The sequence below is a fragment of the Syngnathus scovelli genome, chromosome 12 (genome assembly GCF_024217435.2).
Source record: "Syngnathus scovelli strain Florida chromosome 12, RoL_Ssco_1.2, whole genome shotgun sequence".
Lineage (NCBI taxonomy): Eukaryota > Metazoa > Chordata > Actinopteri > Syngnathiformes > Syngnathidae > Syngnathus > Syngnathus scovelli.
Window position 1 is genome coordinate 3485963 of NC_090858.1, and position 23655 is coordinate 3509617.

A 23655-nucleotide genomic window follows, 5' to 3' on the forward strand; every position below is an offset into this window, starting at 1 on the left:
GTTGACAAACAAACCTCATTTGTCCCTACCGACCTTTTTCACTCGTGACGTGTGAAATTAAAAGCTGGTCAGGTAAGCCCGCTCCCTAGGCTGCAACAGAAGCCCTTTGTGCCCCCCCCGAATGCGGGGTCACACTCTCCAGAAGAGGTTAGTTTCAAAAAACAAAAGCAGAACTGATCTGTGCGCTCCATTAAAATGAAGTTTATATTTCGTTGAGCGGTTGGGCTGGGATTCAACTTCGAACCCGAGTGTCTTCTTTCTCTCCTTATCTCCATTCTCATCTCGCAGCGCTTTACCTAATCACCCTCTACCCATTATCAGCGCCCTCCCTCCGCTCTGTGTGCATGTCAAAAGTTCAGAGTCATACTTACCATGACAAAAACTGCTCCCCGTCTTTCACACACAGCCCGCTGTGTCGCCTTTTCAACTCCGTGTCAGGAGTCAGCGTTTAGTAGGCCACGCGATTGTCTCGGGGCATCCCGCCCACTATTCGGACAACGTAGGAAACTAATCCCGGCTCACGTGAAGCACAACAGAGCAAGTTTATTTACGTGCAACCACGGAATTAAGCGGTTTAGCTAGCTGCTGTTAACCGAAAATGACATCAGTTCCTCAAAGGTGTTCCGCAGGGTTCTGTACTGGACCCCACACTTTTCCTGTACTCCCTATTAAATTGTTCTAAAATGATTTAATAGTGGCCACCCTAACTTCTTTGCCTTCTCTAAATGTAAAAATAAAACTCCAAGGGCAAATTGAATTGTAATAACACAACAACAAAAAAGATCCCTTACACATCCATAAATCTTGTTACCACTCGGGAGAGGTTTGCCAGAAATGCCCCGCGGTCGCCACAATCAAACAAACAAGTCAACCACCCTCTTCGGGCCTGTTTGGTATTTTAGGTAATTGATACATAAGAGGCTCATTTTGCGGGTCCCTCACGGCTGAGTGCGCCGAGAGAGAAGGCCCCCTGTTCCTTGCGAGGACCTCACCGCAAGAAGCTTACTTCCTGTAGAGTGGCACTGCAAAGTGGTGTTGTCGAGGAAGCCCCCCCCCCCCTCCAACTCCCACCTTCCCTTCACCTCTTAGGGAATACTGGCTTTCACTGTGAGAAAGTTGCACTCTTGTTTTCGACTGAGGCGTTCCCCGGCCCAAAGGCGGCGACGCCTCACCTCGCTGCTCTTCACGATAACCCGTGGTGTCGTCGTCATCTATGAATGATGAGACGCTTCCTTTGCTTGATGAATTAACGCACCAAACAGTGTCACGTTTCAGGTGGGATGAAAAAATTGGATTTAAGTCAGGCTTTGGATTTTTTTTGGTTGTGTTTTCCCCCCCAGTGCTTTTTAAAAAATCAGGTGACTGAAAGGAAGCGGGTTCCCCTCACTCATCTCGTCTGCGTACATTTGTTTTTTTATTCCCTGCAGCCCATCGCACGCCTCACTAATGAAGCGCATATGCTGCCCCTTTTTTCTGTTTAAGTCACATGACCACCAAGGTCTTCAAAGCCAGATTCTGTTTCCGTTTAGCTCGAGGCTGCCTGGATCCATAATTTGGTGCTAGGTGACACATTGCAGGCTGCAAAGACGACCATCAGTAGCTGATTGAAACTGATTTGAGCTGTGTTGGCTTTTGGGGGGGAAAAAATAAAAGGAAAATAATGATATTCCTGATTTATACTTGCACAAAATACGCAATGTGTAGATTGTCACAAATGCATTTTGCTAATTAGCTGTAAAAACTGGTTTGACCAACTAAACTGAGGAAAAAGGGCCAGCATGAGTTCTGGGACGGTGAGGATAAATTTGAAATCTGATTGGGTAAAAAAATTATTTCTAAATAAGCCAATATGGGCCAAAAGGAAGTGCGCATCATTATTTTCGTTCCCCTGTACGTTGAACCTGCAACCCAGCTGGCTGCGTCATAAACTAGCTGATCAATGCATTTATTCGTAACTTTATGTCTCCAATAAAGCTAGCCTAAGCTTTTTCTTTTTGCCCTCCCTTGCGTCGCGCCATAAAGTCACAAGAAAGTGGTCACATGGGAGCGCTTAAGCTATTCGCCCATTACGGCTCGGCGGCCTGCGTTTGAGGCGCCGCACCTGTAAACACTAAAAGTGGAGCGTTAGTTGGCTAGCAAGATTAGCCGAAAGCTACATGACAAACAAATGATTCCTTGGAATTGAATTATTTGGAAATTTAGTCTTATCCATAATATTCTATTTTATGAAATACATAGCTAACAGTTAACGTCGTCGTTAGCCAGCAGTGAGAATCGATGAAAATACAATTGTAAAAACATAAACTGTCTTTTCCATTGTTGTTTTTTATTAGCCTGTTAACACCGTCGGTTTACATAGCCGACGTCCATCCCGCTTGCTCACGCTGTTGTGGCAACACAACCTAGAACACTTTAGCATTCCCGAGCGGAGCGTCGCTTGATTTAAACGTGACGTTCGGAGGCTCCAAGTGCAGCTGGCAGACATCTCGCACATAACTGTGACATGTTGGTGTCTACAGGGCCTTTGTATGTATGTATGTGGGTGTTAACCTTCAGTCATCACCTGCTAACTCTCCCACTACTAGTACAAAAGACTTTTCTTTCATTCTGTCTCATCTTTGGGTTTAAAATCCATCTTGCCCTCCTTGAAGTGTGTTGACAACCTGTTAAAAGTAGAAAATTTCAATTTTAGCATTTTTGTATAGTTAGCTTTATGCTAACTTTTTTTTTTTTTTTTTTTTAGCTTGGCTAGCTTGGACTAGTTTAAGAGCCAGATGATCTGCCCCTGAGCGCTTCACACTAAGCGTAACGTTATATCTTTAATCCAGACAGAGCTGTTTGGCTCATGTTTGGCCTCGCTGCTAAGGCTCGGGTGGTAATTGCACACCACCTCCGTAGTGACACAAGTTTGGACATGAATTTAGTCGGAAATCGGACCAAAAAAAAAACTTGATGCTGGAGCTTTCCATTGTGGCATTTGATGTTTTGTCATTTGATTTTTGGGTTGAAAGCTTGACACAGTTTCAGATGCACTTTGCCAGTCCCACATAGCTTAGCTTCTGAGTCCACTAGCTTAATGCTAATGGTGGGGGGGTAATTACTGCCATATCCATTCATTTCAATTGGGAAAGAGTTTGGCAGGTCACTAAACCGCACTAAATTGTCAGATGGTACAAACCGTGTGTTGCCTGACGATCGGGGTCAAATTCATTCCTGGCACGGTGGTAAAGAGGAAGCCCCTCTGGGGTGTTTTGCTTGGATCCCGAGAGTTTTCCTCGCAGGACCAGATGTTTGTGACACACTGATCACATTCCAAATATACGTCTTGATCACATCAAGGCCGTCGGCCCCACGCAAGCACCTGAGACTACTTAGCGTATGGAAATGGTCGGGCCGGGGGTGCGGGATGTGTTGTGATTATGCTTACCATGGGCCCAACTTTTGCTTCATGGTAATCACTCCCACCGGTAGATTTAACATTTTGGAAGAAAGACGCCTCACATTTGCATCACACAATGGAAACACTTTTGCAAACTTCCTCTTAATGCATGTTCCATATAAATGGATATAGCACACAGGCCGTGTGTTTTTCTACTCCATATCTGATCTACTTTTGATTGTTAAAAGAGTTTAACACTTTTCCCATGCAGGAAATCAACAATTGTTGGAGTTGGAAGTGGTTTATCGTAGGTGTAACCAAGATATAAATCAACGTTTCCGAGAATAAATAACCAAGGCAAAGACAAATGATTGCAGTGGAACCTCTAAAGTCACATTTGTGGAAAAGTACTTGTGGTGATACGCCAAACAATCACTTCAGTTCTGTTGTATTTAACTTTTTTTTTTTTTTTTTTTTTAAACTATTTAAGCGGTGATTTTATTTTATCCAAATGGCATCCAGGATCTCCGTTTGGCAGTAGATGTGCAATTTCCTGACTTTTCGACTTGCACTGGCTTTGCACTGAACCCAACAGTGCAGGTTTTTTTCCTTCAAATTGCAGATTGAACGTAATCACGTGGCGTCTTCACTTTGACCTTTTTGACATTATTCTAGAGAGATGAAGTCAGTCACCGTGCGTTGGCCATGCCGCTGTATTCTTTTCATGTGCAGAGGAAGCTCAATATCCTGTTGCACGCAGGCTCTTAATACAAAGAGGCAGAATGGGACTAGGGGCCTCCCAGGGTTCGAGCGCCGCTTGATAGTAAAGCCAAAAAAGCTTTCTGAGCTTGTGATATACGAGGTGCACGTCCCGTCTGCGGGCTTCGCTTAAAAGCAGCGTCTAATGGCCAAAACGGAAGATGTGGTTCTCATTTAGAGGTAATAATGTTGTGATGAGACGCAAGTTGCAAGAGGAGAACAAATGAAAAGATTGGCTCATTGGACATTTGGAAAAAAAGTTTTTTTAAATGTCATATGGATGGTCGTTTGAGTCATTTTACGGCCACTACATTGGTTACATCTGCAGAATAAGTTTAGAACTGCATCAAGCTTTATTCATTTACAAAGATTCAAAAGCACATTTTTGTATGATATTAATCAAATTAAACCTCCTATATTGTACATTTATTTATGAAGGACAAAGAGAGCCTAAATTAAATGAATGGTAATGTTTAACATGAATTATTTCCATGTTTATTTCATTCTTTATATATTTATTACTTTTATTATTTAATGTTCTGAGCCGTGATTGGTCATTACCTGAGCACGCAACTGTGACGTCATTTTCAATCGACAGCAAGTGGCAAAATGGCCGCCCACTCGGACTGATTAAAAACATGGCGGCTTTTGCTTCATATTCCATAAATGCAAAATTAATCAGAATGACACGTTTGGGCTAGTGGGGTCGGATAGAACATATTCTGAAGGTGTAAATATTTTGTTTGTTTGAACTTGACTTCCTCTTAAATGGTAATGTCTTTATTGCATATGAGACAAAAACAATTTGAAAACGACCAATTGTTCGTCTTTTTATTGTGATGGGAAGTTCTCACACCTGTAAGCAGTGGGAGGTCCTCCACCTGTGTGTTCGTGTGGGTCGCCCCCTCCTCCTGTCCCTCCTCTTCCACCCTGCTAGTCTGTCTCCCCTCTCTCGCTCTTGTCAGGACCCTCACAGCAGGAGGACCCCCTCGCCCCCCGGCTATGTTTCCAGGAGACAAAGCTGCAGTTTAACTCAACAAGTCCGTTGAAGTCGCCTTGAATTTGGAGCTCGGAAAGCGGCGGACATGTCGCTCCACCCGCCGCGGATCGTGCAGCTCTCCGCCGGCTCCCTGGCGGTGGTCTTCGGCCCCGACGACGACGAGGAGTCGGCGGCGGAGGAGAGCCGCCGGAGCTCCTGCGCCACGGGGCTGGAGGTGTTTGCCGACTTCAAGGCGCAGAATCTCCGCAGTTTCTGGAATAATCGCCTGGTGAAGGCCATGGGCGAGGTGCACTTCCAAGGCTGGATGGACAATTTAGTGCTTTTCATCCAGGGAAGCTCGGCTAGCTTGGAGGTGCTGAGGGAAGCGTGGATGAGAAGAGCGCTCAAGTCAGCCACGGGCTTGGTCATCAGAGCTGTGGGTGAGAAGTTACAACACAGTCATATGCGACTTACATCAAGCTCAAAAATATTTTCATAAGTATGTTAAATCAAAAAACGACCCAAAGCTTTTAGTCTTGAAATTTTCATTCAATATTATTTTAAGATACTGTCTGTTCCAGACCCCCATAAAACACCAACAAAAACTTTTATTTTTTTCAAATAAGCAAACTAGTGCTGATTAATATTGTACTAAGCCATAAGAATGTAAAGATTTAAACAATTTGTGTTTCATGATGAATTCATATGCTTCCTTGGTCACGTGACGTTCACAACTGCTCAGTAAACTGCAGTAATATTTTTCATTTTTTAGCAAAGGATAAGAAATGCTTGTATGTCTGCGTGAGTAACTGGACAGGTAAAATACCACTGCGTTTTATACAAACATAATACAAGAGAATAAAAAGTGTTTTTATAAATTGTGTTATATCTGTATATGCTAATAGTTCCATCAAGTTTTATTCTTTTACAAGGCTTCACACAGAGGCTTCAACATGCGTTTACAACCTTGGCAAAAATGTGTCAAAGCCATAAAATGGACACTTTTAAAACAACTTATTTTATGTGTATAAACAAATCAAAGAACGGTGCAGTTATACAAACAACCTTGTTTTACGAAGCTAAAACTTGCTAATTAATTTGTGTCCCTTCAATGCAGCTTTTGTGTTGCGTCGCCATCGAACCAAAGTACGTCGTTTCCTTTGGCCTGATATCATGTGTTGGACAAAAGTGACATCACCATCCACGAGTCAAAGGATAAGTCGCCCCTTGTGTGTTTTAGCCCTAAAGATAGCTTTACACGTGGTTATTTTCACGTTTGGCGATTTTACAATCAGTCATTTAAAGTTCGTATAAAAGAGAATAAATTAGACTCCAAATGCCATTTTTACGTAAACCACTTTTTTTTTACTTTTGTCGTCTGTAACTTTTTGTTGCTACTGATTTTTTAACATTTACAGGATTATGATATCGTTTTTAAAACCTTTCAATTTGACACCCTTTGTCAAATAGTCTAAAATCTCTTAAAGGCAGTGGAGGAATGTGGGGGGGGGGGGCACAACTGGCAGGGTGTGATTTGATGACCTGCTGGGGGGGGGTGTTTGACTTGTCATCCGCATGCGAGACACTTTGTGCTCCTCCAGACAACAATCGAGCGCACAAGCGCATGCTAAACGCCCAACTATACGAGCACAATGCACACAAGTTGTTTTCATGGCCGACCTCCAAATCCTCGTACACGTCTTTATCTTCACACCGCCGCAATTCGTATGGAAATCAGCCGCTTTGAAATGAGCCTGCGCCGAATCACTAGTTGGCCAAACGGCGAGAACGTCTAGATTGATGTCAGACCTCGACATGGTCCCCGCTATACAATAAATATGTCAGTTGGGAACACGAAGACTTGGCTGAAGTCACCAAAATGCAAAGGCCGAGAAGATTTATATGAGCTAATTGTTAGGTTTTATTTTCCATTTCCCTTTGGTTTTCTTCTTCGGCTTTAAATCACAATTGTTTGCATTTGGGTCCATCCCAATGAAAACTGAGCAGGGGAACCATTTTGTGTCCTGAACTTCGGCTTAACAACTGCGGATTATGATCTATAGGAGTGGTTCTCAAAGCGGGGTCCCCGTTAGCCGTGGCTTGGGGGTCCGAAGGGTACAGTATTTCAATACCTTCGCCGCGTCGCCAGTGGGCGCCATCTTGACAATAAAATACCTTTGACCTGAACGACTATTGCCTAAACAATAGAAGAAAAACCTGAGGCTTTGTTGTAAATGTACTATTTGACAAACTAGGAAGTGGGGCTCAAGTTTTTAGCTTAAACATATCGTCTTACCGCGGCCTCACAACACACAATAGCAAGATAACAAGCGCTCCAAGAAATAAAGACACTAAAACCAGTGAGGGGAACTTCCTTTTCCATAATGGCGTCTGACATACGCGGCTCAATTTAATTATCTTTGACGTCTCAGTTAAACCATAAAAACGTGGGAAAGTAGGCTCGAGAGGGAATTTTTTTTTTTTTTTTTTAATGCATCGCGGTTATCTGAGCGGGAAAGGGCCTCCGTTTTACAGTAGTTGACCTCGGGGTCTTCTTTTTTTTCCTCTTTTGTGCGTGCTTAAATAATATCGCATTCCTACTGAAGAATCGTTTTTGTTAGCGACCCGGGTCGGTAGCGTCTATACATTTAAATGGAATGCAGAGAGCGTTTAATGCCTATTTTACTTTTCCTTTGGCTTATTTGAATATAGTAATCTGAAGTAAGGTTAATTTAGAGATTTGTTCATTGTTTTGATTTCAGAAAGGGTTAAAGCGCTGCAAAATAGATGTTAATTAGAACCAGAATCAAGCTAGCAAGATCTTGTCTTCCCGTTTTAAATACACAGTGTAGAAATAGCATATACTTGCTAAGCGCTAGCTACTACATTATTTAGCCTCCTCCAACAAGCTGAAACATTTATGCGGCTTTAGACGTGAGGTGTAATGAGGTATCGCGTGTCCCATCTACATCTAAACTGATGTGAGCTTAGCTTAGCATTTAGCTTAGCTAAGCATTCCTGAAATACTTTAACACTTTCCCTGGGATTTCTCTTCCCTCCTACATTTACCTTTCTCCTCAAATGTTCTACTTTCACACAAACGTGCCTCCTCAAAGTGCTCCACTCATGATCATAATTCTTCCAGATGTTAGCTTATTAACCACGATGCCCTCCCACGGTCTCTCACCGGGCTTTAAAATGGTTTTGCGCCGTCCTAATTGAGCAGTGCAGGTCAAAGGTCAAAGCCTTCTTGCTAACAAGCTGCCGCGGGTCAGGTGGGTTCAGAAACATACCAATTGTGTGGCCTACTTTTATATTTTATTTGTGGGATCCATTAACAGACTTGTCTTTATTTTTTTTTTGCTAGCTTAAAATGGCTGTCAACCATAAGCAAAGTCTACTCAGTGTAAACGTTTCCTCCGAGGTTGGTTTTATACCCGACGAGCCGTCTGTCCTACCGAGACGTCCTACTGTAGCAAATGTTCTGCCACGTTTCCTCATGTTGAATGTTTATGCTAGCAGCCAGACAGCAGGAAGCCTTGACCTCTTTCACATTGCTTGCATGTGTTGTCTTCACCCTGCATCCTTTCTACACGGACAAGGAAGCTCCCACACATCTCCCATCCTGCCAGACTACAAAAAAAAAAAAACAATACTTCCAGTTGTACAGTTTTTTGGTCTTATTTTTAATGACAAAAAAAGCCTACCATGGTAACAGGGGTGTGTAGACTTTTTCTAGCCGTCGCATCTGCGGGAACTATTACGTGACGGATGAACCGCAATATATAGATTGATGATAATAGTAGTCACGGTTTTGCCGCCAATAAAAACAAGGCAGAAGTTTGTCCGCCATGTCAGCGGCAGCTTGAGTTTCCCCTCGTTGGGTTTGTTTTGATTCTCACTATACCTCTGACAAATGACTCAGCTACGGGATATTACGGTAAATTTACAATCAAAACACCTTGGGGTCTCCTGAGACCTAGTGTGTTTGTAGCAATTGCGGTGAGGTGTGCCACCTTTGCAAAAAAGCCGCAAACGTCGGGATCAGCATCGTGGTTTTCTCATGGGACACAAAGAATACGATTCAAGTGTTGGAAGAAAAAAGCGGGGAAACAATCAATCGTGATTTTTTTTATTTTGATCACAGTATTCTAACACCAAATAAAATTGGTAAAAACATTTTTTTTTATATTACAGCATCACGTCCGATGTAACCATAAAATATTCAACAACAACTTAGTTTGTGAACGTTGCTCTGCCAAGGTGGTTCTTTATGTCTCCTGTCCGATGCCCGCCCCGCCCCGCCCCCTCCCTCCGGCCCGTACGCACTAGTGCATTGGTATCACGTTTCACTGAGCTCTCAAAGACACGTCTGTCTTGTTTCAAGTCTCAGGTTTATGCATCGGGTTCAGTCAGTGGCGCAATGTGTATTTAATACCTTCAGCGGGGACTTAATCATATCACTACGATCGCCATCTTAGAAACCATTAGTCCTCTACAAACTTGAAAATCCATAATTTAAGTAGATGCGTACATAAAAATATTTTTTCTATGTTATCTGTAATCTTATGCAACATTTAATTGCAGAGCAGTAAAAATAAAAAATAAAGGTCTTATTCACAGGCACTGCTTGATGTCTTTAAAGTTGGCGTGAGGATAATGTCGATGGTCTACAAAGTGAGTCTGAAAAGCTTTTGAGGGGTTGGAAAGGGACACAAATACTGGCCTACTCCGCATTCTTCCCTTTTCTTTAGCGTTGGGTCCCTCTAAAGGTTTCCATGGCAACAGTAGACAACACAAAACTCTTCTTCAATTGTTTTTTTTTTACTAGTTAGTTTTTTTTCTGACTTTTTGTGTGTTGGGCTAGCATTAGCATCATTGCTAACATGACTGTTGAGATTTGTTTTCATGGTCTGGAGCCACCACTCTGGATTTTACAAGGCCACTTTTGGCTGCGAGAGACGCAGCAGTGCGTTCGTGAAAAACTTGTAAAGTCTGAAAACGTCCTGTGCAGACACACAACTGAGTTACTCAGATAATTCACGGTCAGGCTTGGAGGGAAGTAGTCTCGAGAGGACGCTTAGATTTCGGGTGCCAGATTTTGGTGGGTTTCCATTCTTAGATTTTTTTGTGTTGTTTTAGAATAATTTGTCAAATATTTTGCAGCGTCTATTTTTTGTAGTATTTTTGTTGTTGTTATAGTGTATATATATTTTTATCTAATTTTACAGATTTTCACATGTAGTCATATATTGTATTTTTCTGACTAATATCTCATCCCCAAAATATTGTATTTTTGTATGTGATTTTTATTTTTTCCATAATTTGGTCAGTGCAATCGTGATCTGAAATACTTCTGACATTTCAACCTCTTCTGTCTTTTCTATTGAAGCGTGTAGGAGGCTTATTGTCGGAGTTAAGTGACGAAATGAGACTCATGCGGCAGCTACCAAAACAGCCATGTGGCTCTCATCAGGGTCAGTAGACATCCCCCCCCAAAAAAGCGGAGAAGATAGACTTTTTTTTCCCCCCCTGCTCACTCTCATGCGACCACTTTATTCTCACATGGAAAGTTCAGGACTTTTTATCTCATCAGTGTTAAGGTATGAAAGTAACTTCTGTTGAATTTTTTTTTTTTTTTTGCTTTAGCTCTCTTAGTCTGCTTTTAATGCAACTCTATTCCAACCCAGTCAGGGCATTTTGCGAATGTCCCCAGTGTTTAATCCACCCAAGCTGTCTGCCTCGCTGTTGCCATGGCAACCAGCCGGCAGGTTATGTTATTCATGCTGCGAATGACAAAGTGCATGGTAGGCAAACCGTTCAAAAGCAGCACTAAATCACGGATTATTAGGAGATTATTGATCCCGTTGAGCTCATCGTGCCCCCCCCCCCCCCCCCCTCCAAAAAAAAAGGTCATGTGACATTGCGTGGTTGCTATGCATTGCATTCCTGTACAATGAAGAGTCAGCAGTGCTCATTCAGTGGCTAGCCAGAGTCGGATTGCGATATCTGTCCCGGGAGGGGGGGGGGGGTGATGTGTTTTGACAATCCCTCCGTGTGTCATAGGATCAGGTCTCACCAAAAATAAAAAATAAATCTGAGCTTCAAGTGCTGTTATTTGTTTTTTTTTACTTGCACAAATCATGTGGTTTTCTGCTTTAAAAATGTGTCACCGCAACAACCCCCCCCAAAAAAAAAAAAAAAAAAAAAAAAAAAAAATCAAGACACTATTCATTGGGCTTCTGTGACCGATCGTATGCGACGTGTTGTTTATTTTCCCCGTCTTGTGTCTAAGTGGCTCAAATGCGACGGCTGTAAATGTTTAGTTTACATCAAGCGGGAACTTTGCTGTGTTTTGGGGTCTTGTGGCACATGTTTGAACTTCAAGTCAAGTGGAAACACATCCGTCCAAAAATCCTTCAAGTATCGTTTTCGACAGCGCTGTCATGAAATAAAAGTTTTCCATTTTTTATTCCAAATTATTTTCTCTAACATTTGATTTTCTGTGTCCTACTTTTGGTTTCACTCATATTTTTGGATGTCAATGAAGCCACCAGAACACCTTTATGATTGATTAACTAGTCAAACCTGTAACGTATTTGTCTGTCTAATCATTCACTCGGGATCTGGTTTGTTTTAAAGCTAATCTTCAAGCAAGATTGAACACTTTTTTTTTTTCTATCAGATTTCCTTTTTGCATTTCCAGACACGTCCCATGTGAGTCATTTTGATTTGGTCCAACTTGCATGGCACCAGTTTGAAATTACAAGACCAAATATGTCAAGAAGTTCTTTCTGACTTTAAGGGAGGGGGGTGGGTCATGTTTTTCCAAGGGTACCTCCATGACATTGGAGTCTTGAGGTCGAGATATGCGATCCACCCAGCGTGCGACCTGCGGTCAGTGTTGTGGGAGTGGTGGAATTCTGCGGTTCGTCCCGGCGCTGCTGGAATGTCCGCGGCCGGCCAGACTTTCACGGTTCATGTAACTCGCGTAAATAGACCACCGTGATCCGGGCTTAAGAAGTGGTTAGAGGACAATTGTTTGGAATCCTGATGCGGTTGGGCGTAGTAGCACCATCTCACAATCTGTCGTGATGTGTTCCAGGCGACTTGTCTCCGTTGCAGATGTCCCCCATCCCCCAGTCCCAATTCATTCCTTTGGCGGAGGTGTTGTGCTCAGTCATCTCCGACATGAACTCCTCCCAAATCGTCGTCAGTCAGGAGACTCTGGTGAACCACATGAGCAAATCACATCCGGGTAAGACCTCAACTTCTTCAGATCTTATCAGATCTTAGAAACATCTCTCTCTCTCTGCTTTTTAGGGATCACCATTCCAACTCAGGAGATCCTCTACAATACTTTGGGCACTCTGATCAAGGAGCGTAAAATTTACCACACAGGTGAGGGCTACTTCATCGTCACACCTCAGACTTATTTTATCACCGGCAACGTGGCTCGAGAGAAGACATGGTGGACCTCGGCGGAAGACCCTCCGTCACCGCCTCCTATTACTTACCTTCTGAGCAACGACATCTCGGTGGAGGCGCCCCCGCTGGCTCACTGCAAGTCTTGCAGCTGCTTCAGCTCGCTCCCAACGTCCACCAACGTCCGCCTCGCCGCTACCACGCCGCTAGCCCTTCCTCCACCCGCCACGCCCGATCAATATTCCGTCTCCGTCAGCGAATGCACGGCCAAGAGCTTAAAATGGCCTCGGCCGTCGGATCACAAAGCTTCGGTGCAGCATCAGTCCACCTCCACAGCGGCGGACTGCCACACCAGCGAGATCAGCAAACCCTCGGGAACCGTCAACGCAGTTGCCCGCAAAGAAAAAGACGGCAAGCCGGGCAGGAAGTTCGGCCTCAGTTTGTTCCGGAGGAACGGCGGTAAGAAGGAGAAGTCAAAGAAGGAGTACGCGTCATTCGCGGGGCAGTTCCCACCCGAGGAGTGGCCGGTGAGAGACGAAGATGACCTCAATAACTTACCTCGCGACCTGGAGCACGCCATCATCAAGCGTATCAACCCCGAATTGACGGTGGACAACCTGACGCGGCACACGGTTCTGATGAAGAAGCTGGAAGAAAGGCGTGAGAAGGCCCTGACCAAAGGAGTAGACAAGGGAATGTCAACGGAGATCCTAACAAGTTCGAAAGCGAGGCACCACCACCACTCCTCCAGGTCAGCCAAAAGGTCTGCTCAGAAAAGCTCTCGTAGCAAACGACGCTTGCACTCCTCCAAAGAAAAACAACGGGAAAGGATCAAGAAGCTATATCAAGACGGAGAAGATCTGATCCCCACCAGGTTGCGAGTGGAAATCCCAATCGATCAACCTTGTCAAGCGGAAGAGCTTTACAAAAAACGCATTGAAAACCCTTTCCATGCTCCAGAAGCTGCTCGGGAGCATCGAAAACCAAAAGAAGGCAGGCCGGCAGGGAAGAAGGAACGAACGACTCATCGCTCCAAATCGTGGGATGCGCATCGGACCAAGATGAGCGTAGCGGACGATGAGCTAATCGCCAAATCCCGCACATCTGAAGAAAACTACGACCAGGAGAGGGAAGCCAGCTGCGAACATTTACCGCCAGTCGACACGAAGCTCAACCGAGAATTCCCGCCGGACTACGGCTCGGTGTATCCGCAGAGCTGCACGCTGCGTATCGACGACAAAATTCGATACCAGAAGGAAGGAAACGGCGCAGAAAACCCCAAAGACGGCAAAAGCAAGACTTCGCCCGACGCTCTTCCGAACATCCAACCGTGTGGCAATTCGGGCACCATCCCAACAAGAACCTGGCCCAAGACGGCTTTACAACGGAAGCACTCGCTCCGATTAACCAAACCGCAAAGAGACGACTCACAGAAACTCGATGAACTCGCAACACATCAGCAGCAAAAAGAAACACCGGAACCGGTCGTCCAGAACCTTCCCCCGGTAACCGACGCTGAAGATGACCTCTACCAGAGAATAGAACATCACCGGGATGACGATACTTGCAGCTCCCTGTGCTTGAACGAGGAGGACGTGATCCCCAATTACCTTCACCCCCACTTAGTCTACCAGCAATCCGACACCGAATCTAAGTATCACTACTCCGACTTTAACCGTCAACGAGTCACCTCTAGCGACAGAAAGTGGGAAGCTTCTCTGAGCCCCAGCAGATCCGTGGAACCCGCGTGGAGACGGCAGTATCCTCAGCAGAGTCAAGTAGCTCCTCAAGATGAACCAAGTTCCAGAAAAGAAGCTCAGGCGCAGGAAGAATTACGCGACTCGGACCGTCCCGAACCTCCCGAGGTCTTTGACAGTAGCATCTTTGACTACTGCCCAACAAGTGAGGTCGAATCCGACACGGAGACCGTTCGTAAGTCTACGGACGAGGGCGACGGTGAATCGGCTCACTGGGGAGCCGAGGTGAAGGAAGCTCAGGAGGAGGATTTTCATGAGAGGGCGGTTCCCCTGAATCCAGGAGCCGGTCTAAGCGGGCCCGGGGAAGTGGGAGAGGCAGTGGAACTGGTTGAGAACCAGAGCATCACAGGAGACAGCGGGATCGATTCTCCACGGTGAGTTTGTTTTCTTCCATTTATCTGATAATTGGGTCTTTGCTGACTTTGATCACTAGGGGAGTAAATGCTGGAGCAATTTTGGGAGATCTGGGATATCTGAAATTGAATATGTGGGAGAAGGTTGATATTGCAGCTGGTGCTTCATCCAGTTTCGCAGCCAGAATCAATCTCACGGATTTCCTCGAGACCGTTGCAGGCAGTCGGGCAAAAATAAACACCCGAGTGCGACGTTACACCTCCGGGCTGCATTACTGCATTTGGCCTTTCAGCCAATTTGTGTTTTCTTCTTGGAAAAAAAAAAGTAAAAAGCAATAAAGCTGAACAAACACCTTGTAATGAAGCCCGACGTCCAATATTTGGACAGCAGGGAACGATTTTGATAATGATGTATAATTGCTACGCCCTGCTTAAATTTCAAATGGGTGGAAACGAAATGCTTTGAACTCACTTGGCAGCCTTCCATGTTGGAATATATGAAACGGCGCCTTATTAATTCCATTTTGATCAAACATGTCCCCCCCCCCCCTCTCCATGCAGGACCCACGTTAGTCTGGCCTCCAGCAACACAGTCATTCTGCAGGGTCTCAAGAGAAGGGGTTTTCTCCAGAACTTGGACAAACTACACACCAAAAGCAGCGCCATTCGACCACAGAACTCCCTGCTGCAGCTCACTCCTGTCATGAACGTGTAAAGGGAACCTCAACATGTGCTTTAATCTCAAATACTATGCAACTGTTCACAAACAAAACAGTTTGTACAGATTTTCAATGTATATTGTAAATATTTTGTTCAATATGCTATGTTGTCATTGTGTACCTCTAACTTTGGGGGACTTTAAAATGTGTATCGACATTTATGGGTTAATCGAGAGTTTTACATCTCTTGGGTTAAAAAGTCATAACTTTCATTATTGTAGACTTGAGAGCCTAAGATTATAAAAAGATGTATATGGTAGACCATCCTGTGTTTTTAATTTTTTCGCTTTATAATTTGGATTTGAGTTGAAAGATTGGAGAAATTAAAAGAGTAACATACAAACCGTTGACTGAATCTGATTATTTAATTATTATCATGAGCGATTATCGTAGGCACGCATTTTTAAAAATTAAACAGAGTAATATGGGTGAGAATCAAACTTGGGTAAAAGGGACGCACTAATTTTGACGCTTCCGGAAGAAATAAAGCCCCCCCCCCCCCCCCCCCCTCCTCCTCCTCCTCCTCCTGACTGACGTCATCACAGGATTGCTGTCAACCTAAAACTTTGACAAGGTAACATGCTAGTTGTTAGGCTAAAATGTTTGGGCCAGTGTTGGCAATTAAGGTCTTCTACGGCCTTAAATTGCACCAAAACGCATTTGACGTACCTGCTAATAAACGGATGAACGCAACAGTCAAACTATTTAACCGTGTTATTTGAAATGGTCAAATAATAACTAGCAAAAGTTTACCAGCATCTGGACGACAGCGCCGTTTTGCCGAAGCTAAGTATATAAACCCTTTGCATACATTCACATTTAAACTGAATTAATAGAATATTTGAATGCATTAATGCAATTGTCTATTTTTTGTCTTCAAATTGAACTTCAACTTGGTTCATTTGTCTCATTTCCACGAGCTTTCATCAACGGCCGGATTGACTGCAAAATGGCAGAATTCCTGATTGTTACGCCAAATATACATTATTAAACTGACTTAATTATATGGCTGTTCACTTTAGTTTGCAGGCCATAAAACGGCCACCAGGTGGTGCTAAACAACCGTTTTACAGTGTATGTTGCGCATCCAACCTCTCACTTAATAATTTTATCATTGACTTGTTCAAATTTATGCCAAAATATTGGCGCTTTGGACTGCAATATTCAACAATAATGACTAATTTTTTTTCAGGGTCGATTGAAAATATTTTATTGACCTTGATAAATAATTTGAATCGAAAATAAAATGCCTTTACTGCTTAGTTTGGTACATATTTGACTTCCGGTCACAATTAAGCGTACGTGCTAATCTATTTTATTTTATTTTTGTATATTGAGTGGCGAATGTGCTATGGCAAAATAGCCTGCTTAGTTGTTGATGCCAAAACACGTTCCAAAAATCCATCTATTTATTTTATTTAATTATTTCCATGGAGAATGAGTATGTCTGTTTACTTATTAGTCACATTTGATAGTTGGATAAATGTGATGTAAAGCAGACACTACCCTCAACCCAGACTGCTGATACAAGCTTAGAGACCAGTTCAGCAGCCTTGAGAGTTAACCTCATCAACGTACCGTAAAGGAATGTAAACTTAGCCGAGTGTGGGAAAAAGCTAGGAATGTCTAGAGACAAGGGATTGCCAGAAATTCCTCTCCGTGTTGTTTGAAATAGTAAATTGCTAAGAAACACGACTTCTTTGTATTGGATAAAGTATGTGTGTATGGGGTCAAAACGAACACCTCGCTTGGAATCACTGAGCGCTATTTCAAATGGCAAGAGCGACATCTTCAGGATTGCCGAGGGAGTGCAACTGGCAGTGTCCTGCCTTCACTTCGGTTTAACAGAATTGTATACAAAGGCATTTTGCGTAAAATATTTCTGGATCAGCTTTGATTACTTTTTTATTTTCTACAGGGGATCCAATCCTGGTGAGGGTAGGAGGAGCAGACCTGGAACCGGTTGCCAACTAACCACAAGTCAAAGGTAAACCAACAACTATTCAGTCACAGTGGTTTATTAAACAATTTAAATTGCTCATATTTTTGTCATGTGTGAGAAAGTCCACACAAGCCAAGTGGAAACAAAATCAAGCAGAGATTTGAACTCTTCTCAGATAGCAATCCAATATGCTGTAAAAATCAAATTCTGAAGGACACCAGAAGAGTCAACGACCTTTATTTATCCATATATGTGCCACTCCAAAAAAAGGGGGAAAAGATGTTACAAGGTTTGCCCTTAAAGAGAAGCCTGTATGGATTCCTTTACATTTTTTTTCCTCAAGAATTAGGCCATTTACAATAACACAAGAGGGGAGAAAATAAGACCATATACAGTGTAAACGCAATAGTCTACATGAAAGCAAAAAAAAATAATGTTATTGACAAAGTAAATGAATATTAATGAGGGAAAAAAAAATACATTAACAGCTCAGCATCCATTGTTCTCTACACAGCATGCAATAAGGCACCTAGCTAACAGGATAAAAACTATGCTACAAATTGAAGCAAAAGAAAAAAAAAAAAAAAGCAGGGGAGAAACTTAAAAAAATATTGCTTGTCGTGCCCTCTCCCATAAAAACATCTTTGCTCCCTTTCATATAACCCAATTCATATTTAAAAAAATACGTTTGTAAAAGATTTTTTTTTTTTTTTTACACGTACGAGTCGCGCCTAATGCAAAGTTGTAAAAGTCAACTTTTCTCATACAATTTTTGTTGTAATATGCACAAGCCTTTAAATCAGATTGTGATAGTGTCAACATGAGTAACTGCTATCTATACTCTATGAACAGATTTCATTCATTTTTCTCAGAAGGGGAACAGGAATAAGGAAGAAAAAGGAGACCGGTGTAATATGCTAACCATAAAGTGTTTATTCTCTGTCAGGAATTGTCTTGTGGCTGCGTGCCATCTCCTGTTATCAGCCAGTATTGCTCTCTGTACAGACCATGTCATGGTAAATAACTTCCTAAATATACACAAATTCAACTGCTGCCGCTTGAAAACGCCTGCAACACGGTTAACTCGGGCGCTGAGTCGGAGTGGGGGGGAGAAAAAAAAAAACTGTGGAGACAACGTGGGTCTCACTATCAAAAATGTAATCTTTTTGGAACAGCACACTAGTCACCTATACATTTATAAAAGAAATCAAGAAGTATTTACAGTGGATTTTCTTCACACAGGTCAGGAGGGTGAAGAGAGATGACTAATTGGAGTTCCGGTGTTGACGGCCTTGAACCGAAGATCCCGCGCTCGCCGCCGAGAAGCTTCGTCCATGAAAGATGGGGTAACTTTTTTTCTTTTTTTTTTTAAAAGTGTTCATTGAGTTCCCGCGCAAGGGAGAACAAACAATCGAAGCGACGCTTCCCCTCAGTTTCTGCTGTGTCTCGCCGATGACCCGTCAGTCCTTCAACCGATCCTCTTCACTGCAGCTGACCTGACCACGTGAACATCCAAGTGAGTCAACCCGACTGGTCTTGCGGTAGTGGTGGTGGGGGGCGCTAGTAGTTAAACGAGAAGCCAGGGATGGGTTGAGCACTTGCGTCTGAACGGTACCCCCCCTTACTACTCTAAATGGATTCGGTGGTGTCTGGAGAGGGAGGACGAATGGTTGAAGCCTTTCCCGCACTGGGTGCAGCGGTAGGGCTTCTCCACAAGGAGGTGTTGCTTGGGGAAGGCGTTGTTAGGGAAGACCTTAGGCGAGGCGATGGCGCCGTACTGCTCAGGAGAGTTCATCGGTAGGGGCAGCGGCGGCGACTGCGGTGCCGCCTGCTGCTTGTTCTCCAGATGGACCCTCTGGTGCCGCGCCAGTGAAGACGAGTGGTTGAAGATCTTGCCGCAGTGGGCGCAGGTGTAACCTTTGCCCTCTGAGTGAACTCTCTGGTGCCGCGAAAGGGAGGAGGAATGGTTGAAGCCCTTGTCGCAGTGGTGGCACATGTAGGGCTTCTCTCCTTGAAGGTGTACCCTCTGCTTGGCAGGGGTGCCGAAGGTCATGGGCTTGCCGGGCTGTGCCGCCGAGAACACGGGCCCCTGCAGGTGGGTCTTGTGGTGGCGCGAGAGTGACGAGGAGTGGTTGAAGCCCTTGTTGCAGTGCCTGCAGGTGTAGGGCTTGCCGCCGGCGTGGACCTGCTGGTGCTTCTTCAGGTGACGCTTGCGGACAAAGCTCTTCCGGCACATGTTGCATTTGTACGGCTTCTCACCCGAGTGGATCCTCTGGTGCTCCCGTAGGGTGGCGGCGGCAGCAAAACACTTCCCGCACTGTGCGCAACGGTGAGGCTTGTCAGTGAGCACCACGCCGGCGTGTGCTGCGTGCGCGGCGTGGGCTGCGTGGGTCTTCTGGTGCTGCTTGAGGTTAGAGGTGGTCGCGAAGCCTTTGCCGCACTGGCCGCACGTGTAGGGCTTCTCGCGAGCGTGGACCTCCTGGTGCTTCTTCAGATGCCTCCTGCGGACAAAGCTCTTCCTGCACTGGGTGCACTTGTACGGCTTGTCCTCAGAGTGCATCTTCATATGTTCTCGCAGGGTGATGGCGGCAGCAAAGCTCTTGCCGCACTCTGTGCACCGGTGCGGCTTGTCGGGCAGGTGGATCATTTGGTGGGACTTGAGGCTGAAGGCGTCAATGACGTCCTTACCCATGATCTCCACGCCCGAGGGTACGTAGGGCTTCTCTTTCATGTGGATCTTCATGTGTTGCTTGAGGCTGGCCTCCACGGCAAAGCTCTCGCCGCAATGGACGCAGATGTACGGGTTGAGGTCTTTGTGGATCTCAAAGTGCTGGTGGAGGTCAGAGATGCTGCCAAAGATCTCACCGCATTCGTTGCACTGCAGGCCGTGCGCCTCGTGAATGATGACGCCATTCTCCGACTCCACCGTCAGCTCGCCGCCGTGATCCGACTCCACTTTCACCTCATGCTCACTCTCGGCCTTGAGCAACACTTCCCCGAGTAGCGCCTCGCCCGTCGATGTCTTAATCTCGGCGCCGGCAAAGCAGTGCATATCGTCATGTTCCACCTTGATGTAATCGTGGTCCGTCTCCACAATGGCGTCGACGCACGCCACGGCGCCGAGGTCTGTCCCCAGCCCTTGGATCTTTAGTTCAGTGCCGTGGATCTCCAACTCCAGGCCACGCTTTTCCTCAGTCATGATTTCCGTCTCGGCTCCGTAGTGCAGGTCGACATGGCTGTGGGCTATGACACACTCCGACCCAAGCGTGTCAAGGCCGGGTGTGTCACATTCAGTCTCTGACTCCGCCATGAGCACACACTCCAACCCCACGACCTCCGTTTTTTAGCCGGACGGTAACTCAACTAAGAATCGGGGTATGGATCTTGGTTTAGATGAGCACAGCGCTGGTGCTGGTTGTCAGAGAGCAGACCTGGAAGAGAAGCCAATAATGTTAACCACAGTTGTCACTTTAATTATGCAACACTTGTGGTCTTTTGTGCGGCATTTATCTTAATTAATTTATCATGTGCTAAAGGTTGGATTACTATGTTCCGAGGGATTCTACCCCAAATGAACATACTTGCCTGTGTCTTTTAGTTGATGGCTTGATCAAGAATGGAGAGCGAGAAGGAAGATATGTAGCTGTGATGATCACAAGTGAGCTCAGGTATCTGTAAAAGATTTTTACTTTAAGATTCATTCTCACACATTTGTTATTGATGAGTATGTAAGGGAGGAAAAACAAGATAGGTAAATATGCACAGAGAAGAACTTAAAAAAAAAAAGTAAGAGTCTGTCCTTACTGAAGAGGTCATGTCACAAAGTGTAAAATGCTGATGTGGCCCTCTCAATTAGTTATCTACATACGTTAACACGCGGTTAACGTGTTTTAATGTGTGTGTGAGAATTGAGGAAAATTGCAAAAATATCAATTCTACAAGCGGGGCTTTGTTAAAACTTAATATCTTCCAATGGCGATGAGGGTTACTCCGTGACATCTACCCAGATATTGTTGGTAGTCGTTAGTGACAGTGGGGCGAACACTTTCGATTAGCAAACTCTCCAAAAGGTAATATACAGGCTAAGTGTCCATTAGCAGGCTAGGTTAGCAGTTATAACGAGCTAAACAGCATCAAAGTAGCCAAAATCGTCATCGGGGTCTCGAATAGTGTTTAATCCGCAAAGCGACATGTCAGTCGGCCCTAAACCGCTTTCAACTCGCGCGGTTCTTTGTTCTCCACCCGAGGGCGAGATGCACTTTGCGCCCAGGCGTCGTCAAAGCGGCGTGTTATTATTAAAATGTTGCACCGGTGGCTCGCTAGCCTCTCCCAAAACGGCAACAAATAGCTCCCGTAGCCGCTACTTAGCTGGCTACGGTCGAGGGGAAACTGGTTCACACCACCGCAGCTTTGTTAGCGGCTAAGTGGTCGCCATTTAGCGCGCTAACTAGCTTCGTAGCAAAATCACAGACGAAGCAAACAGACTTAAGACGATACTTACGGCGTCGAAAAAAAAGTCGGTTCGAATATAACGAGGAAAATGTATTTCGGTGCGAGTAGAGGGCGCGGTTGTCGATGCGGAAATCGTCCTCTTGCGCGCGTACTAACAGGCCATCTTGTTGTGCCACACCAGCAGCTAGCCAGCCCAAGGACTACAATGCTCATAAGATGGCTGCCGCGAGCTAACGTAAGCCAACTTAGCTTCCGCCCTCCCCAAACCGCATTGGATCAGCAGCGAAGCCCCAAGCCATGTCCAAATAAGTCAACCGCCCTACGTCTATGTGACAAAATACGAACGTGTTGCAAACAATATATCCACACGGTCATAAAAAAAAAAAACAATGACGCGGTTGTGGCTTGAAAGCTAATGGTAAAGTTAGCAAGCTAATAAGAGTTGGGCTAGTAGCCGAAGAGGGGACAAAGATGACTAACATCGAGGGCGATGAATACGGAGTGGAAAGCCCGGGAAGGTTGTCTTTTGATTTGAAACGAATCCAAACATATCATCGTTGCCCCCCAAACACATCGTGATTTAATAAGTGTTTTAAAACTTTATCAAATGAACACTATGTGTTAGTTCGAAGAACGTGCATAGCAAGTACTACCAAAGCCAGCCTTCGTGGACTGCGGCACCCATTTCAATGGCGGCCTTGCTGGCTAACCAGCTCCAGCCGACATTAGCGGCTACGTAGCCGCGGTGGCAAGCTAACCCGTCGGCTAAGCCACCTCTGCTCCTCCCTGGTTCCCCTCGCAACCCCCAGGTGAGGACTTTTCCCATCGAAGCGCCTTATTTGTTCAACCAGTCATTCGGCCACGTTTAACATAAGCTTGGAATTGACGTTGTTTCCATACAGATGAGGTCGTTAATGCAAAGTAGTGCAAAAACGACTACAAAACCAACAAGCGAGAGGGGGGTTGTAATATCGCGGGTTTAGTCTTTAATAATCATAACAATAATACAACAATGTGCATAGTGGGTCGAGGCCCTGTATTTTTCCATGACAAGAGTTCGCAGGCTGCTTTAACTACAACACGAAAGCACAAATATGGGCGAGCATCCGTGCAAGGATCGGCGTCATTTCCCAACTAAGCGCTCTCCCTTTGCCTCTCCAGATGAGTCCATTCCTCAATAATAAAACAATTAGGAGCAAAATATAACAGCAATTGACATGTTCCAGACACATTTGCACCCACCCACCTTTCTTCCTTTTTCTTCAGGTGTGGAACTAAGAGACAAACGAAGGGATCGCTCGCGTTTATATGACAAGGAAAAAGAAAGTCCGGTTTGTTATGAGTCTCGTTTTGGATGTTGTGTTTGTCTTGTCTTGGTGTCCGTGATACACTTGCGTGCTGTGCCGAACGGGCGCCACAGTGCTCATCTGGCGCCAACGTTGGACCGCCGACGCTTTAGCGAAAAGCAAGTGTTGTCGTTTCCACACGCCATCCAGACCGCTACCGCCCCCTGCAGCCGAGGAGCCGCGCATCAAGGTACCAAAACGGCCACATCATAGTGGGGCAGGACCTCAAAATCTTTCAAGTAAAAGCTAAAGCATTTATAACATTATAGAATCCGAAGATGGTTTTAGATAAACCCTCTTCCTCTTACAATTAATGTTTACTTAACCACACTGATACAAGATGTAACTATTTCAGGATTCTTTTAGTAGCTATAGATGTTAGACGTTTGCCCGTCTGGTTATACAATCCAAAAACATTTATTTATTGAGCGTTTTACAAATAACCACTGCGGCATACAAAGTGCTGTACATAAACTAAAAGTCAATTACATAAAACCAAAGGTGTTGAGACAACCTTGACATCATAAACAAAAACAAATTGGAA

At 44.8% G+C, this 23655-nt stretch overlaps 2 protein-coding genes across 7 annotated transcripts; one reads left to right on the plus strand and one right to left on the minus strand.

The window, feature by feature from the left end:
- The first annotated feature begins 12 nt into the window (after positions 1-12).
- On the plus strand, positions 13-15413 carry stox1 (storkhead box 1). 3 transcript variants are annotated; one of them, XM_049736250.2, is made up of 5 exons: positions 13-147; positions 5104-5557; positions 12223-12375; positions 12441-14673; positions 15214-15413. In XM_049736250.2, the coding sequence occupies exons 2-5, from the start codon at positions 5224-5226 to the stop codon at positions 15365-15367; spliced, it is 2874 nt and encodes a 957-aa protein (XP_049592207.1). In that variant the 5' UTR covers positions 13-147; positions 5104-5223; the 3' UTR covers positions 15368-15413. The 3 variants fall into 3 exon arrangements, with proteins under 3 accessions (XP_049592207.1, XP_049592206.1, XP_049592208.1); XM_049736249.2 differs by lacking the exon at positions 13-147 and having other exon boundaries at positions 3880-5557; XM_049736251.2 differs by lacking the exon at positions 13-147 and having other exon boundaries at positions 5420-5553.
- A 2121-nt stretch (positions 15414-17534) lies between these two features.
- si:ch211-198a12.6 (uncharacterized protein LOC563253 homolog) lies at positions 17535-23230 on the minus strand. 4 transcript variants are annotated; one of them, XM_049735528.2, is made up of 3 exons: positions 23012-23230; positions 20899-20985; positions 17535-20744 (listed from the first exon to the last, which is right to left on the minus strand). In XM_049735528.2, exon 3 carries the CDS (start codon positions 20621-20623, stop codon positions 18938-18940), a length of 1686 nt encoding a protein of 561 aa, XP_049591485.1. In that variant the 5' UTR covers positions 20624-20744; positions 20899-20985; positions 23012-23230; the 3' UTR covers positions 17535-18937. The 4 variants fall into 4 exon arrangements, with proteins under 4 accessions (XP_049591485.1, XP_049591489.1, XP_049591490.1 ...); XM_049735532.2 differs by having other exon boundaries at positions 20895-20985; XM_049735533.2 differs by lacking the exon at positions 23012-23230 and adding an exon at positions 21815-22083 and having other exon boundaries at positions 20895-20985.
- Between the last annotated feature and the right edge of the window lie 425 nt (positions 23231-23655).

What these genes read in the sequence shown, in the direction of transcription:
- stox1 (XM_049736250.2), top strand. Translation starts at nt 5,224, where the DNA reads ATGTCGCTCCACCCGCCGCGGATCGTGCAGCTCTCCGCCGGCTCCCTG. An exon ending in CATGAGCAAATCACATCCGG is followed by an intron (nt 12,376 to 12,440) that starts GTAAGACCTCAA and finishes TCTGCTTTTTAG; the next exon opens with GGATCACCATTCCAACTCAG. An exon ending in AGCGGGATCGATTCTCCACG is followed by an intron (nt 14,674 to 15,213) that starts GTGAGTTTGTTT and finishes CTCTCCATGCAG; the next exon opens with GACCCACGTTAGTCTGGCCT.
- si:ch211-198a12.6 (XM_049735528.2), bottom strand. Translation starts at nt 20,623, where the DNA reads ATGGCGGAGTCAGAGACTGAATGTGACACACCCGGCCTTGACACGCTT.